This window comes from Pelobates fuscus, chromosome 3 (genome assembly GCF_036172605.1).
Source record: "Pelobates fuscus isolate aPelFus1 chromosome 3, aPelFus1.pri, whole genome shotgun sequence".
In the NCBI taxonomy this organism is placed as follows: domain Eukaryota; kingdom Metazoa; phylum Chordata; class Amphibia; order Anura; family Pelobatidae; genus Pelobates; species Pelobates fuscus.
Genome location: NC_086319.1, coordinates 57,860,459 through 57,879,408, shown reverse-complemented (window position 1 = coordinate 57,879,408; position 18,950 = coordinate 57,860,459). Strand labels below are relative to the sequence as shown.

At 45.4% G+C, this 18,950-nt stretch overlaps 1 protein-coding gene across 1 annotated transcript in view; it reads right to left on the bottom strand.

The window, feature by feature from the left end:
* Nucleotides 1–4,958: 4,958 nt before the first annotated feature.
* Nucleotides 4,959–18,950, bottom strand: part of EEA1 (early endosome antigen 1) — a 113,575-nt gene continuing 99,583 nt past the window's right edge. Inside the window, exons 28-29 of the mRNA XM_063447099.1 lie at nt 15,360–15,458; nt 4,959–5,435 (exon numbers count right to left, since the gene is read on the bottom strand). Coding sequence (XP_063303169.1) covers nt 5,313–5,435; nt 15,360–15,458 — 222 coding nt within the window. The 3' untranslated portion in view covers nt 4,959–5,312. The remainder of the gene's footprint in view (nt 5,436–15,359; nt 15,459–18,950) is intronic.

The window sequence follows — 18,950 nt, the reverse complement described above, 5'->3', positions numbered from 1 at the left end:
CCCTGAATCAAAATAAAGAGGAGACCATTATAGCGTAAGGAATACATGTTTGTGGTTATGGTATTAATTAGTGCTCCATTTCAAATGTAATGATATTTAACCCCTTAAGGACACACGACGTGTGACATGTCATGATTCCCTTTTATTCCAGAAGTTTGGTCCTTAAGGGGTTAATGGATGAATGCTAGGTATTTAACATTACTAGTGGAAAAAACACAAATCTGATCTCTTCTGTTTTATAGATAAACTTTTATAAAGTTTAGGTTTCCTAATTTTACTTTTACGTTTTATAAAACTAATCTGGGAACACAGTCAATGATGGCTGCCTGCAAATTAAATGCAGAAGATTAATGGTTCATTGTAAATGTTTAATGATTTTTAAAAGAAACCTTAATTTGCATTTTTAATGATTTCTTTCACCTCGCCAAGAGATTTCTGTCTTTTGGTGAGGTGCAAACATACCCCTGGAAGAGACACTCCAGCAATTTGACCACTCAAACTAACTATAGTGGTTATGGTTAAAGAATTATTTGGGTGCAGTGACTGTGGCTTTTATTGAACAGTTTTTTTTAATGGCATTCACAACCCATTCTCTCTGCTGCTGCAGAGATAATGTGGGGTTTTCACATTATTCTTTCAATCCCACCCAAAATTGGACATCAAAAATAGACTGCAAGCGCTGGGCTGAGCTACCAGAGTGTTCAGAACCTACCTATCCAGAATTGGACAGATGATGCACAAGAGAAACATTTAGAAACTATCGGGTTCCATAATGATAGCGCTCCACATTGAGCATCTAAAATAAATAGCTACAACATACAATAGACGATATATTCTTAAATCACACTAGTTATATTAGCCTTTAAATTAAGTATTCCCATTCTCTAGATATGTGACAAAGATTAAGTAAATCTACAATATTTACTACCAATTCATATTGAGAGAGGTTTAGAATGACTAGAAATTAATCTGAAATCTATTTTAAGTTAGAATAAAGTGTATCCTAATTTGTAGTTCTGGCAAACAAGATTGAATGCAACTTAAGATCCATTAAAAAAAAAAAAAAATATATATATTACAGATGACACAATACCATAGTATCACGAAGAACGTTTTGTAATCGTTTTCCTGGAAGGATCAAATTATTATATGTTTCAGTTGATTTACAATTAATTATATGTTAGGTTTATCGTCTAGGGCTCAGTATTTTTAAAATGCCGGTCATTTGATAATCTCTACTTAATCACAATAATTACAACTTAGAAAGTAATTGTTGGATATCCTTTTCTTCCTTTTAAGTGCAGTTTTTAAGCACACATATCCACAATGATCCAGACAGCAATTTCATATAATATGTATCTCACGCTATGTTGATGCAATCTGTGCTGAATATTTATTTGATAATTCCTTCTAATATACAATACCATCACGCACAGTTCAGAATTTGTAGTTAAAGTGGATCGGTTACTTTAGGAGGTCTATGCATCTTTTGCAAAGACCCCGTAGGTGACTTCTCCAGTTAGGGTGCAATGGAAGGTAGGTGTACTTGCCTAAAACTGTCCTATACAGTCCTCACCATCTTTTTCCGGGACTCACTCTTCAGCTCCTGGCGCATTATCTACCAGAAGCCAAGTCAGTACTATACTTTAGCTTATAAGAAAGAGTACAACACAGAGGTCTATGTAGAATCCTGCAAGGCAGTCCCTTTTGCGACTGCTGGGATTGAACAAAAGTTAATGGTGAACCTTGGGGTTCACCATAAGACAAAGTAGTCTCTACTTCTCTTATGGTATCTTTGGATTACGTTGGAATTTCAGTCAGCATGAATCTTTCACAAATATTAAAAAAATTACAGATGGTAAGGGGACAAAAGAAATTGCTACGATAACTGGCAAAATGCCACAGGACAGCCTAAATAGAAAGAATCTCAGAAGTATTGATGGCACAGAGCAGCGATTACTGCTCATGCCTCTTGCATTGCTTCTCTGTAAAGTACGAATTATTGCCTGGGGATGGAGTGGAGTTGCAGGAAGGGATGTTCTTGCCACTGGATTAAAAACGGTTTAATTTATTTTCAAAGTAAAGGGGTGTGGGAGGGGGGCTGAATAAACTCAACAACACCCTGGCGTTACAAGTACATTTATAATGCTGGAGTATTTCTTTAAACATATGCCTTAGCATTGCTTGGGATTTGTAGTAATATTGTGACCCAGCCACAAAGTTTAGAATTATACCAGTTTCCTAAAGATCATATGCCAGGCCAACACAGAATGCCCTGCTTATTTAGCAACTCTACACAGTACTCTTGTAGTTGAGGAGATAGTTAATTTATGAAGTTCATGTACAAACTGTACAGTTTTTCATTAGCCTATTTTAAATAACTAGTATATTTAAAGGGTTACTCCAAGTACCATGACCACTTCAATTATTTCAAGTGGTTATGGTGCCATTCATTGGCTGAGATAGGTCAGCTGATGCCCTCTTTCAAATAATGGAGTTGGCTTAAACATGCTGCTTTTGCAGAAGAAGCTGGACATGCCTCAATAGAGGAAGGAAGGACTCACAGCACTGATCTGGAACCCAGGTAAAAGAGCAAATAGTCACAAACAAGCCAATTAAGTCTAAGAACATTTTCTATTAATTAAAAAAATAATTGCAACCTACCCCACAATGGCATCGCCACCTGAAGGGGAGAGATGATTTCTCCCCCCCCCCCCCCCCATTTCCCCCAAAAATATAGGGGCTATGGTCAGTTATAGTGCTTGGAGTATTTCTTAAACAATCATTAACACACCCTGCTCCACTGTTCTTAGAGTTTGAGAGCTAGTATAAGGGCCGGAGAGATCTATGATGGATGTGATGGCACACAGTCTTCATATTCTGACACTCATTTAGATTTATCTGAAGTTAAGGGGCACTCCAAGCACCTACACATGCTAAGTGCAAGGTGTTTAGTTTATCATTCATTACGCTGGGACACTCACAAGAACTATAACCCATACAGTTTGATGCAGTGGTTATAGTGCCAGTAGTGCACTAGCCCAACCACCATTGGTTTGCGTTCTTTCCTAGGGTCAACCATATGCCACACCTTGCCTCCATTACTAATGGAAGAAAGCTGGAATTTCTACGCAGGAACTTTCATCAGTTCTTCTGAGTAAAGTCCTGTAGTACTTAGTTTATGGACTGATAGCATCAGCCGATACCTCTCAGCCAATCAACTAAGCCCTGCAATGTGGGGCTCAGCTCAAGAGAGTTTAAGGAAGTTCCTGCTTAGGAACTAACATTTATCTGACATTATTAGTGGAGGCGGAAACCAGGTATGAAGTCAAATTGATAGCATTGTAGTGGTTATGGTACTTGGAGTGTTTCTTTAAGTGCAGGCCAAAATATGTTACTGTGCCAAAAACAAGAAGATCGAGTATTTTTCTACAAAGTAAGGAGTTTGATGTATTTGTTGCTCACAATGTACAATCAATGTACAGGCTCTTTTATAGCTGCAAATAAACACTTGGTAAATTTGCATAAAACAAGGCTACAAATGTAACATTTGTAACAGATTATACAATATAGAATGGGTAAATATGCAAATTAAAGGACAGCTTAATTTTCACTAATAAGGTTTCATTAAAAGTAATAAACTTCAAAAAAGAGAGAGAGAGAATTGCAAATGTGATGACAATAATCCTTTAAGCATTATACAATATTATAAATATTGTAAGCATGGCATTGTAATAATACTTCAAGCCGAAAAGTGTCATATTTGCTCTAAAATATCAAATTTCTTTTAAGATTCTCAACCAACATTTTTTTTCTCACTCACAGACAGTGATTTGGGGATCCTTTACGTAAACAGAAGATACACCAGCAGATCTAGAAAGCCAAATCTTACTTTCAAATCTGTGATGTGCAATAAGGTCCTCACGTGATGTGGTAACATAACTTCAGAATAAAGGGAGTTTAATCGCTAAACAATGATCAGTGGAAAGCTGAAGGGAAAAATAAACTAGCAAAATTTAGGCAAAAAAAAAGATCCTAACTCATAAATGTGCTAGTTTTGCCAATATTTGCAAGTTTGGTTGTCAACACAAGTCACTGTTTAGTTATAATCCCCCAAGGCAACTTGGTGGCAAAAACTAATAATATAAAGTGAGAAAACGAAACAACAGGAAATATAATTAATAGTGAAGACTCCTAAATCATTAGAAACATCAGATGTACTTTACAGTCACATTAAAAATACCTGCCCGGCGAGTCATATTTACTGGAAAGACAGGGGGCGTGGATTTATGGTGACATCAAATTTGCCTAGAAGCTCTTGTAATTAAAAATGATCTAATTTTGAATTATTTCATACTGGAAAAAAACATTGTATATATATATATATATATATATATATATATATATATATATATATATATATATATATACACATAAACACACGTAAAAATTCTAAATAAAAAATAAGATGGAGCTAAAGATTATTGGGAACATTAACCCCTGGGTACACATTTACAGCAAGGGAGATGGGAATTTTTGGATGAGCTGTTTTAGGTATCATATTGAAATCAGATTCTAACTCAAGATCACCAGAGGTTAAAGTTCCCCATCAAAGGTTTACCACTGAGCTCAAAAAGTCAATTGGTCCGTTACAAATGGATGGAAGCAAGCAGCCATAATTTAACCATTGATACTGAGGGAAATACTGTAGTAAATGTGACAAGGCTAGTTCAATATCTTGAAAAAGGTTACCGTAAAGAACAGAAATGCTGATCTGCCAACACCACGCTGGATATTTTTAATTAGAATCACCATTTTGTATTATTTTTGTATTGTTTGTATTTTTGGGTGGCACCTGGGTTATGTTGCTATTGGCTTACTTAGGTATAAAAAATAATAATAATAATTAAAGCCTCTTGTTTTGCAGCCTTGCTATAAAGAAATAAAAATATCTAAGCTTTTATACTGAAGTGTTTCCTGATTTACTGAAGTATAAAAAAACAAAAACAACACATTGAGTTTCATTTCTGTAAGGCTCATATTTACAAGCAGCCAAACAAACTGAATCTTAAAAACAAAGAGTAATCTTCCAAGAAGAGAGCATGATGCAGAGAGTGAATGAAGGTCATATTTCATGAAAAACACAATACTTTTACATCTGTATCAATAAAACATTTCAAAAGATATTTTTTTTTTATATTGTTGAATTTTACAATCGTCATCCAGAGGAATAAGTACTTTGAGTGCTTTTTACGAAGTGCATTACCAAAAATACTAAATGTAATTTGCAGAGTCTAACTAAACAACCATCCCTATCCTTGCAAGTCATTAAAACATGTATTACACACACGGACAGGCTTTTTGGAGGAAGGCGTTAAGGCATTCTTTGCGGAACATTCGGCACAGAATATATTCCCACAGTGTCTACAGTGATGCTGCAAAGACAAAAGAAAAATAATGTCAGTCATTCATTCCTGGTTATCGTGAGTCCAATGATTTAAGTCAGTAATTAAAATCAGTGATAATCTCCAAATCAGTGATCAAGCCTAATAAACCAACAAAACGTTTTAAACTTATCTTTCAGAATTTCATTTTATGTACTGCTAGATTAATATCTTCAGGTTACCAGAGGAAGATTTAAGCAATAGAGCAGGTTACTTTTACAAAGGTGCAGTGTTTCTTTGTAGACAATGTGACTAAACGCACTCAGACCACTTCCTCTCAATGAAGTGGTTTGTGTGCAGTGCTCCTGTCATTTCAATCCTGCAATGTAAAACACTGCTATTTAGTAGATACAGCAGTGTTTTGATTTAAGGGCTTTACACACCTCTAGTGGCCGTCCTCCTGTCAGCATTTAGAGGGTGCTTTTCATCAATGACTGAGTTTCACTCGGTTATGTGACATTTGGCATAAAACTTCAAATACTAATCATAGGGAAGCACTGGATTTAATGCTTCTCTATGAGAAGCATTCGACTAGACAAGCATGGCACTTGCCGCACATACTTTTCTCAACACCAATGCTTCTCATAGAGAAGCACTGGAATGGATGAGTAGACAAAGAAGCAACGCCCGTAGAACGATGTCATAGGAGGCAGAGCGGGCGGCAGCACAGAGTGAATCTTGATGCTGAAAAAACGTAAGTAACAACCCTTCTTCCTCTCTTAAATCTAAACTAGCATTTTGGGGGCGTGGTTTGCAGCCGGACGAGCTGGACGTGTTCGGCTAGAGCTCCGCTGTAACCACGGTGCCAACGGCTTACAAGTGCACTGACAAACAGAAAAATTATATTTTCCTGCGGGGGAAGCAAAATGGATAGAAAAGCTCTGAGGAAACAGACAAAAAAGGGGACCGAATCGACCACTACCGTCTCTGAGATGTTTGCAGCCTCTCGAGCCATGCGTCTGAGCTCCCAAGATGGCGGACGGGAAGGCCAAGGTACACCTCGATCTCCTTCGAGCCCGGGTAGTAGCGTGGCCATGGGGGGCGCAGAAACTGATGCCAGCCAAATCCTCACAAAACTGGCTGAAGTGCGAACTTACCTAGCAACCGAGATGGCCCGTAACACTGCCGAGGTTAAGGCAGAGATCCAGGCCTTGGGTGTTCGGACGGCGGCATTGGAGCAACGGGTGGAAACCACTGTAGTCGCCCACAACACAGCGGCAGCACGAATTAACAGTCTGACTACCCAACTACTCACGGCCACATCAGCTATTGAGGACTTGGGAAATAGATCGCGACGCAATAATGTTCGCCTCCGCGGCCTACCGGAGCGGGAAGGGGAAGGTTCCCTCGCCGAAACTGTCTTGGCTATTTTCCGCCCGCTTCTCCCCAACATACCGGATCACCTGTGGCACATTGAACGGGCACACAGAGCCCTCCGGGCTAAGAGGGCTGATGACCGACGGCCTCGGGATGTCATTGTTAAATTCCTCTCGTTCCAAACTAAAGAGGCGGTGATGAGGTGCGGTAGGGATCGCTCGATCACACACGATGGGGTGGAAATAGCCCTATATCAGGATCTTACCCCCTTAACTCTGCTGCGTCGACGGGAATGGCGCCCGCTAACTGAACTCCTACAGAAGCACTCCATTCGGTACGCCTGGGGACACCCCTTCCGTCTACTTGCATTCAAAGACGGCCGTACCAAAGCTCTCACCCCTGAAGGCGACCCGGCTGCTTTTCTGGTTGCCTTAGGGATCCAAGTTCCTGTCGGCTTTGCGGTTCCGATGGCGTCGACGGAGGTCCTGGCAGCTCTCCCACGCGAGTGGTTATCGGCGGGCGAGTGAGGTCGGCTCTCCACTGGCGGTATGAGGTCCGAAGTCTGGGGATCCAAACGGTGAGATCATCCGGGAGGGTCACTGTTGTTTGGGAGGGTGGCATCGGTTCCCCTCCTTCAGTTTTTCGGCCCGGGATTTAGAATCCTAGGGTAAGGGCTCTCACGGGTCGGCCCCACTCCCATCCGCGGGTGGGTTTTTCTTTCTGGGGTGGGTTAGGGTTGAGCATTTTTTGCCCTGTTCTCTCCCTCCCTCTAACTTTGTCCTCGCCCCGGTCCCTCTCACATCCTGGGCTTGCACACATGAATCCCAGGGGCCGGGGAGACCCGTTGTTCTCCCCCTTACGGACTCAACAAGACTTAAGGCCGTGATCCGGTACCCGTTATTTTTTCTTTTTGTGACAATGTGTTTATTTCTCATGTGGCGGGCGGCGGGCGGCGTTCCTGGTAACTTGCTTGGGGCCTTTATTGTACCTTACCTTATGATATGTTTAACTTTCCCCACCGTAACGAAAAGCATACCTGGGAATGATAGCATTAAGGGCGGGGGGTATAAAGCTTCGGCCATATTATTGCTCTGGTAGGGCCTAACCGGAGTGGGATACAGTAGATGTGATATGTGGGATTTATGCGAACTATATTTTGTCATGTGACATTTTTACTTTTATTTTTTTTTTCTCTCCTCTTATCTCCCCTCAGCTGGGTTGGTGGAGCGGGTGAGGCCTTTGCCTCGATCCTTCTCCATCCGATACACTGACGATATGCCTGTGAGTCTAATAGGATATAATGTAATCAAAGCCAGTATCTTCTCGCGGGCACGGAGAAATCAACCAGGCCCGTATACACTCTGATTTATACAGTCCCCACTGTTCTACTGTTTTTGGTCACCCCAGAGCCCCTCCAAATAAGTCCTATGCTATAAGGGTATAGGGAGTCTGCAGACCGTTCCCGCCCCCTGGGGTTCCCAGACTTCGGCTCCCGTTTTCTGGAGGGAGGGACCTGCCTCATGGAAATATTCACTCTCCCTGCCAATCCCTCCCCCCCCGAGTGCTCGCTTCAATAGTTTGGATATATGTTTGTCCTCATAATGGTCTAATCGGGCACCTTAGGGTGCTTATTGCAGTTGGTCTATGTTTGGGCTACTCTGGGGCATGCTCTATGCTCTGGGGTCGCCTCAACATATACCCCATGTTACCCTGGCTATAGGTAAGCCCAGGCGAAAGTTTTCACAGTTGTTCTTCCTTTCACTATTTTTCTCCTTCTCTGTTCCTGTACTCTCCCCTCCCCCCTCCTCCCTTCCCCTCATTCTTTTTCCCAAGTCCTCTGAAAGGGAACGTGGGTACCCATAGATGCTACACACTATACGGCTATAGTGGGCGGGGACCGGGCCACTACTCTATACATTTAATCATCTCATTGCAACGTACATGTCGGCCCCGGGTGGGCCTGGTGCATAGAATGAGCGTGGGCATTTACCTGTTAGGATGCCGTTAAAATTACTATCTTTAAATGTCAAAGGCCTCAACGCTCCGAGCAAGCGACGCCTTCTGTTCAGAGATCTCAAACGTTTGAACCCTGACATTGCGTTCCTGCAGGAGACACATATACCAACACCGGCAAGATTCGCTCTAAAGGATCACGTATTTAGCACCGTACATGAAGCGAGGGCTTTGAACAAACGAAATGGGGTAGCGGTGCTTATACACCGTAGATGCCCCTTTAAAATGGGGAAAACGGTGGCAGACCCAGCGGGCCGCTTTATTCTAGTGTCAGGGACCTTATACTCCCATGCGATTCACTTTCTAAATATCTACGCCCCCAACGACCCCTCTACTGAATTCTGGGATACAATGACCCAGATGGTACGTGATTTACCGCACGGTATGGTGGTTGTGGGAGGCGATCTCAATGCCGCTCCGTGTCCGGCCGTTGACCGGAGCCGGGGCGGCGACCTCCCGCGGTCACATGGGAGAGGGGGACAAGATAAAATTCTCCGATCCTTCATCCTCCGAACGGGCCTCTTGGACATCTGGAGGGCGCACCATCCAGCTGAACGCGACTACACCTTCTATTCAGCACCCCATGATACCTACTCCAGAATCGATATGTTCCTAGTAAACTCTCACTCAGCTTCAAAGGTAACGGATACAACGGTAGGCTCTATCACCTGGTCCGATCATGCCGAGGTCACGCTGACCTTGGATAATTTATGCGTGGCATCCCCATGGACCTGGAAGTTAAATACTTCTTTGTTACAAGATCCGACAGTGGTGGACGTGGTCAGGAGGGAAATGACTGATTATTTTGCTAGGGAAACGGAGTCGGATCTCCGCCCGGCCACGGTATGGGCAGCCCATAAAGCGGTTATTCGAGGTATCTTGATACGCGAAGCCTCGTTGAAGAAGAAACGCAAATCGCAATTGTTGTTATCTCTTCTAACAGCATTGGGAAAAGCAGAGGAAAAACATAAAGCTGCCTCGACGCCCGCAACATTAGCGGGCGTCCGGGATCTGCGGGCGTCGGTTCGCGAGGCGCTCCTCGATGACACGGCTAGAGCTATAACATGGTCTAAAAGGACCTATTATGAAAAATCCAATAAAATGGATACACTGTTAGCTCGAACTCTCCGCCCGAGGCAAGGCCACTCGCATATAACAAGGATTAAAGATAGTGCTGGTAGGAACTGCACAGATCCCACCGACGTAGCTAGGGTATTCACGGACTACTTTTCCAACTTATACAACCACTCGAAATGCGATGACGAGACCCGTCAACGCGAAACTGAGGATACTAGAAATTTTCTCTCTCATCTGACTCTGCCGCGATTGAGAGGGGGGGATTCCGCTGCTCTAGGAGCACGAATCACGGCTGAGGAGATTGACGCTGCAATCACCTCGTTGAAAGGTAACAAAGCACCGGGCCCGGATGGCTTTGAGGGCAGTTACTACAAAATCTCGTTAATTAACCACGACTCCAAATTGCTGGCAAAGATTCTGGCTACCCGATTGAACCCTTTCCTCACGCGTTTGATCCATCCTGATCAGGTGGGATTTATTCCTGGTAGACAGTTGTTCGAAAATACTAGACGTAATATAGATCTCATATGGAGACAGATAGATAGGGGGATCCCGACGCTACTCTTATCATTGGACGCAGAAAAGGCCTTTGACAGAGTCAAATGGCCCTATCTGTTCGAGGTCCTCCGACATTTTGGCCTCCCGGATACTTTTCTGTCCGCAATTAGAGCAATGTACACCGATGTACAGGCACGGGTCCGGATAGCGGGATCAAAAATAACACCCTTTAGTTTGGGCAACGGAACGAGGCAGGGATGCCCATTATCCCCTCTGTTGTTCGCTCTATCATTGGAGCCCCTATTGCAAAAAGTACGGGATACGCAAGAAGTTCGGGGAATCCAAATCGGAGCTCAGCGATATGTAGTCTCCGGCTTCGCCGACGACGTTTTGCTGACCCTAACAGACCCAGGGGCATCGATGGAAGCATTGATGACCATATTAGACTCCTATAGCGGGCTGGCCGGTTATAAGGTTAACCTCTCCAAATCGAGCGCACTCCCTCTCAATATGATAGACTCGGACATAGCCCACATAAGGGAAACCTATAAGATTCATGTGGCCAGAGACTATATCAAATACCTAGGGGCCCGGCTGACAGCATGCCCAAACCACCTTCACCAACAAAATTATGTACCCCTGATCCGCACTTTGATTACGGATATGGAGAGATGGCAAGATAAACCAATCTCGTGGATCGGCAGGATCCACACGGTGAAAATGAACGTGCTCCCTCGGATCCTATTTCTGTTTCAGGCTCTGCCGGTCAGGCTGACTAAATCTGACTTGGGTGCGCTCCAGCAGGCCATAGGGAAGTTTATTTGGCAAAACAAGAAACATAGGATATCTCGAAATATCCTGTACAGAGCAAAATCAAAAGGTGGTCTGGGCTTACCGAATTTGTACTTTTATTACTTGGCAGCCCAGCTCACGCAAATAGCGCTGTGGCACTCTCCCCTGGATGAGAGGAGGTGGGTGGATTTGGAGTCTTCCCTCATGGGGCCTGATATCCCCCAATTCTTCATGTGGGTTCCTAAAGCTAACAGACCGCTCCCGCACGTTAAGTGCCCAGCCATAGCGAACTCTATGAAACTCTGGGATGCCGCGTCACTTAAGTACGGTTTAACCACCCAACCCTCTCCATTGGCCCCATATCTAAGGAATACAGCCTTTAGCCCGGGATTGGAAGCCAGAGATTTCAGGGGTATAGAGAACGCTGGAATTCAACGTCTTTGTCATTTGTACGAAGACGGTTCGATTCTTCAATTTGAGGAACTGAAGGCTAGGGCCACATTGCGCCCGTCTGACTTCTTCAGGTACCTACAACTCCGAGATTATGCCCAGACACCGGCAGTTCGGACCGCTGCGTTGACAAAACCCACGTTCTTCGAAAACATGTGCCTTCGGGAGCAGTTCCCGAAAGGCCTTATCGCTACCATGTACGCACACCTTAGTACGTCCACCTTGGAGTGGGGGGCACTCACCTATACTTCCCAATGGGAAGCTGACCTAGGAGAGGAACTTGAGGGAGTAGACTGGCAAGACATCTGGGAAGCCGCTGCGACCTCGTCTATATGTGTCTCCATGCAGGAACAAGCTTATAAGACCATGTTCAGGTGGTACACCACCCCAGTCAAACTCTGCAGAATGCATAAAATGTCCACGGACTTATGCTGGAGAGGTTGCGGCCATAAGGGAAGTTATATACATATGTGGTGGGAATGCCCGACAGTTCAGCAATTCTGGAAACAAATAGCGGGGTTACTGAAAGATGTCTTTGGTAGAGAGATCAAACTAGACCCATGGGTTTTCCTTCTGGCCAGACCTCTGGAAGGCTGGTCCAGAACGGAACAGTTATTGATCCATAAAGTAAATCTGGCTGCTAGAAGAGCCCTGGCGCAAATGTGGCTACAAAGTGTTACTCCCCCAATTAATATTGTCCTGCAAAAGGTTAAGGATACGTTTCTTATGGACAAATTGACGGCTAAGGTTAGAGGCACGCTCTCAAAGTTTGAAAGGGTCTGGGCGCCATGGATAGATAGTGGAGTGGGCGATTAGGGGTGGGGGGGAGGGCTCATCCCCCCATTCCCCCACCTCTCCTAGAATGTCCGCACCTGTTACCCCACTCCATGCTTATCTCCAGCGGCGGGACTTTCAGGTTCCCACCGGGAGATATGCAAGCTGTACATGGTTCCATGGAAGTCACGCACCTTCTTATCGTCAAAATAGGATGCATCACAAGGATCTTGGGTACTGATATTTAACTGACTTGAAGGGTCCTAACGTCCCCCCCCCCCCCCCCCCTCTCCCCCACCTAGACTCATCCTTAGATTGTTCCCCTATTTTATTGTCTCTCAGGTTACTTCCTATCTCTATCATTCTTTTTCCCTCTTGGACTTTGACTGGTTCCGCTATCCCTCAATATCTGTCGCTACATTATTCACCCTGTTTTCAGGGAGCTCCCAATGCTTGGGAATTAACATGGTTAGACGAAATCTCCACCTAGACTACCTTCGGCTAAGGGGCAGAATAGGGAGTTATACCTGCGTAAAACGTGGCTCAACATGAGCCGTGACCATGTTGTTCCGGTTAACACGAATCATACGATGGGACCAGTCGAATCTATCTCCTTCTTTCTTTTTTCTCTATTTTATATTTCTCAAAAATATAGGTGGAGCACCTTGAACCAGTGTGGTCATTCGTGGCGGTTGTGCAAGCGTCAACTCCTATGTACCCTGCCGTGTATATCTTGTTACTGTACTTTTACGCAAATTATATATCTATATACATGCCTGGATGTACTCACATGGGTTTATGTTAAATATTGTTATTGTTGCTTGTGATATTGACACCTTGTAATAAATAAAGAATTAAAAAAAAAAAAAAAAAAATCTAAACTAGCAGAGCACTACTGAGTAAGGAATACATGTCTGTATTTCTAAAGCTATAGTGTTCCATTAAGTAAATGAAGAAACGGTTTCCACACATTTTAGATACAAATGTTCACTACTGCTTACTTTCCTTCCATACGCATACACTGATCAGCCACAACATTAAAACCACCTGCCTAATCTCAAATGGGACCCCCTCGTGTTGCTAAAACAGCTCTGATGCATCAAATTCAAGAAGGACTGCTCACTTGCTGTCTAATATATTCCACCCCATGACAGGTGCCATTGTAACAATGTAATCAATGATATTAAATTAAACTAGCAGTGGTTATAATGTTGTGGCTGATCAGTTTATATCCTAGTGTGAAGCATAGTGAGATGTAAAAGCAGAAGTTGCAATTCATGGACCAATATCATATATTCAAAGAGCCACTAAACGTTAACTCTTTCATCCATTTAAGCAATCAACTTGCATTTAGACATCACTGGTGACATACAATTACATACCTTGAACGAGTTCCACCGTGCACTGCTTACAGTCTGTCTGCAGTTAGAGGCAAGCCCTTCCCAAACCGGAATGAGATGACCCGATCACGAGCATCTCACAGTGAATTATGGGGACTGAGATCTCAATCATTTGTCCAGCAGAGGGTTATAGGATACATAATTTACCCCAAAATAGCAGTTCCAGTCATCAAATAAGATAACTAGAAATGAATTCTAAAATGATGATCTTTTGTTTTGGTATCAGCACAGCATTCTCACAATAGGAAAAAAAAAATAGAAGGAAGTGTGTCTAAGCCACTCTCAGACACTGAGTTAGGCTTGGGCTGCTCTCAGCACCATTAACTCTGCAATAATGCAAAGTTCCTTTGAAGCAAGAGTGAGCAATTGCATTAAGTGCATTATAAATTCATCACAACAGAAAAGGAGAGCATTACGGAATTTGTAATTCTACAAAAAGCTCAATTTCTACATTGAACCATTTCTGGTTTAGAAACCCAAGTTGAAATTGTCAACGAATATAATTTTTCCTATGTGTCTGCTAGCATCTTCTATAGCACACTGTATATATAAGAGAGATCAATAATAGTACCACAATATTACTGCGGTAAGGGCTCTAGAAAAACTGTCACTGAAAAACACATTTTAGTTGGAGGTATCGCATGGTATATTTTTGTATGAAGGTTCAATGTGGAAATAGACAAAACTTAAACTAAACTCAATGTGTCAAACTAAAATACATACAATGCACATCTTCTCAACAAATTCTAAACTTTATGTCCTAAACTACTGTATATCACTGTGCTCTGTTCTCAAGTCTGTGTTTCTTTTTACCGAATGCCTATATCTGCTTATTGTTCACCTCTGCCAAAAGAAATACAATTTCAAAGGCAGACAGAAAAACAGGAACACAATTAGAACAGTTGTGATCTTTGGGACCATGAGCAAACTCACTAGAACTATAAAAATGAAATATCTAAAAAAAAAAAAAAAAAAAAATATGGGTGCCTTATTAAAGTCTTGATTATGCCTCTCTAATGAAGCACTTGGTTCTTTGCAAACATTTTATTGAAAGTGACATGATGGATTTTTGTGTTAGATGAGTCCGATGTAATCCTTTTATTCTGGCAGCTGTGTTTGCATCACACGGACCCTCTATTAATAAATTTGAAGCAATTAGCAGCACTGGCTGTGTGTAGTGGATCAGATGCACACGTAGACCCCAAAGCACACAGCGGTGAAAGAAAGTTATGAGAGAGAAAAAAAAAGAAAAACACGCAGGAACAAACATAAAGAGATGAAAGAGATAGTACAAAGAGGACATAGAGAAAGATGGAATAATTAGGAAATCGTAAGAATTGCCCAAATTACTGCAAACTTTCAGCCAAAATATGAAAATCAGCTGAGCTGGAGAGATTTTCCAGCTTAACGTTTGCAACTGCCTAGTTAATACTTTACCTGGTACCGTTAGAAAACCACAACAGGCAAAGAAAAAGTGAGAGAAACACATGGTGCTATGTTTTTTTCTTTCCATTTCCAAAACCAGTTTCTTCTTCTTGTCCAAATATTATGGATTAGGACTAGAAAACACACAGTCAGACATTTTCATACTTACCCTTCTAATTGTTACAGAAAACCCTTTCCCACATTCCATACAATTTTGAACTTCATGATCCTCGGTCCATTTCCGATTAAGTGCCTGACTGTGTTTAATCTGCAAAGCACAGAATGTTTTACAGCATTTTTTAAGTAAATCTCAAACGTATCGCTTCTCACCACAAATTTTAACTTTAAATGTTGGCACCATAACAGGACTTTTAAGATGAAAAACACACCACTGCTGCCATCTTATAGGTTATTAGCATTTGTTTTAGTTTTTTTGCAGTAAGCTCTACCAGATGGATTCATCTACCATGTCTGTCTTCATAGTTTTCACAATACACTTAATAAAAGTGCTGTTTTGCTGGAACAGTGTCCTGTCAACAGCAGGGCATCTGCAATCTTTAGAGTAAATATGCCTTGCTATGGATCTTTGGCCAGAGATGACATTTCGGGAATTGTTCTTTGTTTTTAAGTGCTGCTATTATAATAAAAAAGTATGCAGACATCCCAAGTCTCCTGGTAATTCCGAGAGACTCCCTCTTTGTGCATGCGGCTCCCTGACACCCTCATATCATGTATAATATCCCGGAAATCACGCACACAATCAGACATACAATGTATATCAGATTGTGTGTCTTGATTCCCAGGAAATTATACATGATTTGTGCCCCCTTCCCTCATACTCACTAAGCAGGACCGGCCCTTAAGAGCCGACCATTGTATCAGCCGGCATTGAGGAAGTGAGGACAGCATGTCACTTCCTCCCTGCTTCACAGAGAGCTGCACAAGAGAGCCTGGAGTGAACTGCTACTGCATACTCACTCTAATCAGCCTTAGCCAGGACCAAGAGTGTATCTGAGTGTTTGTGTCAGTGTGTGTGTATATCTGAGTGTTTGTGTCAGTGTGTGTGTATATCTGAGTGTTTGTGTCAGTGTGTGTGTGTGTCTGAGTGTTTGTGTCAGTGTGTGTGTGTGTCTGAGTGTTTGTGTCAGTGTGTGTGTGTGTCTGAGCGCACGTGCCAGGGTGTGTGTGTGTGTCTGAGCGCACGTGCCAGGGTGTGTGTGTGTGTCTGAGCGCACGTGCCAGGGTGTGTGTGTGTGTCTGAGCGCACGTGCCAGGGTGTGTGTGTGTGTCTGAGCGCACGTGCCAGGGTGTGTGTGTGTGTCTGAGCGCACGTGCCAGGGTGTGTGTGTGTGTCTGAGCGCACGTGCCAGGGTGTGTGTGTGTGTCTGAGCGCACGTGCCAGGGTGTGTGTGTGTGTCTGAGCGCACGTGCCAGGGTGTGTGTGTGTGTCTGAGCGCACGTGCCAGGGTGTGTGTGTGTGTCTGAGCGCACGTGCCAGGGTGTGTGTGTGTGTCTGAGCGCACGTGCCAGGGTGTGTGTGTGTGTCTGAGCGCACGTGCCAGGGTGTGTGTGTGTGTCTGAGCGCACGTGCCAGGGTGTGTGTGTGTGTCTGAGCGCACGTGCCAGGGTGTGTGTGTGTGTCTGAGCGCACGTGCCAGGGTGTGTGTGTGTGTCTGAGCGCACGTGCCAGGGTGTGTGTGTGTGTCTGAGCGCACGTGCCAGGGTGTGTGTGTGTGTCTGAGCGCACGTGCCAGGGTGTGTGTGTGTGTCTGAGCGCACGTGCCAGGGTGTGTGTGTGTGTCTGAGCGCACGTGCCAGGGTGTGTGTGTGTGTCTGAGCGCACGTGCCAGGGTGTGTGTGTGTGTCTGAGCGCACGTGCCAGGGTGTGTGTGTGTGTCTGAGCGCACGTGCCAGGGTGTGTGTGTGTGTCTGAGCGCACGTGCCAGGGTGTGTGTGTGTGTCTGAGCGCACGTGCCAGGGTGTGTGTGTGTGTCTGAGCGCACGTGCCAGGGTGTGTGTGTGTGTCTGAGCGCACGTGCCAGGGTGTGTGTGTGTGTCTGAGCGCACGTGCCAGGGTGTGTGTGTGTGTCTGAGCGCACGTGCCAGGGTGTGTGTGTGTGTCTGAGCGCACGTGCCAGGGTGTGTGTGTGTGTCTGAGCGCACGTGCCAGGGTGTGTGTGTGTGTCTGAGCGCACGTGCCAGGGTGTGTGTGTGTGTCTGAGCGCACGTGCCAGGGTGTGTGTGTGTGTCTGAGCGCACGTGCCAGGGTGTGTGTGTGTGTCTGAGCGCACGTGCCAGGGTGTGTGTGTGTGTCTGAGCGCACGTGCCAGGGTGTGTGTGTGTGTCTGAGCGCACGTGCCAGGGTGTGTGTGTGTGTCTGAGCGCACGTGCCAGGGTGTGTGTGTGTGTCTGAGCGCACGTGCCAGGGTGTGTGTGTGTGTCTGAGCGCACGTGCCAGGGTGTGTGTGTGTGTCTGAGCGCACGTGCCAGGGTGTGTGTGTGTGTCTGAGCGCACGTGCCAGGGTGTGTGTGTGTGTCTGAGCGCACGTGCCAGGGTGTGTGTGTGTGTCTGAGCGCACGTGCCAGGGTGTGTGTGTGTGTCTGAGCGCACGTGCCAGGGTGTGTGTGTGTGTCTGAGCGCACGTGCCAGGGTGTGTGTGTGTGTCTGAGCGCACGTGCCAGGGTGTGTGTGTGTGTCTGAGCGCACGTGCCAGGGTGTGTGTGTGTGTCTGAGCGCACGTGCCAGGGTGTGTGTGTGTGTCTGAGCGCACGTGCCAGGGTGTGTGTGTGTGTCTGAGCGCACGTGCCAGGGTGTGTGTGTGTGTCTGAGCGCACGTGCCAGGGTGTGTGTGTGTGTCTGAGCGCACGTGCCAGGGTGTGTGTGTGTGTCTGAGCGCACGTGCCAGGGTGTGTGTGTGTGTCTGAGCGCACGTGCCAGGGTGTGTGTGTGTGTCTGAGCGCACGTGCCAGGGTGTGTGTGTGTGTCTGAGCGCACGTGCCAGGGTGTGTGTGTGTGTCTGAGCGCACGTGCCAGGGTGTGTGTGTGTCTGAGCGCACGTGCCAGGGTGTGTGTGTGTCTGAGCGCACGTGCCAGGGTGTGTGTGTCTGAGCGCACGTGCCAGGGTGTGTGTGTCTGAGCGCACGTTCCAGGGTGTGTGTGTCTGAGCGCACGTGCCAGGGTGTGTGTGTCTGAGCGCACGTGCCAGGGTGTGTGTGTCTGAGCGCACGTGCCAGGGTGTGTGTGTCTGAGCGCACGTGCCAGGGTGTGTGTGTCTGAGCGCACGTGCCAGGGTGTGTGTGTCTGAGCGCACGTGCCAGGGTGTGTGTGTCTGAGCGCACGTGCCAGGGTGTGTGTGTCTGAGCGCACGTGCCAGGGTGTGTGTGTCTGAGCGCACGTGCCAGGGTGTGTGTGTCTGAGCGCACGTGCCAGGGTGTGTGTGTCTGAGCGCACGTGCCAGGGTGTGTGTGTCTGAGCGCACGTGCCAGGGTGTGTGTGTCTGAGCGCACGTGCCAGGGTGTGTGTGTCTGAGCGCACGTGCCAGGGTGTGTGTGTCTGAGCGCACGTGCCAGGGTGTGTGTGTCTGAGCGCACGTGCCAGGGTGTGTGTGTCTGAGCGCACGTGCCAGGGTGTGTGTGTCTGAGCGCACGTGCCAGGGTGTGTGTGTCTGAGCGCACGTGCCGGGGTGTGTGTGTCTGAGCGCACGTGCCGGGGTGTGTGTGTCTGAGCGCACGTGCCGGGGTGTGTGTGTCTGAGCGCACG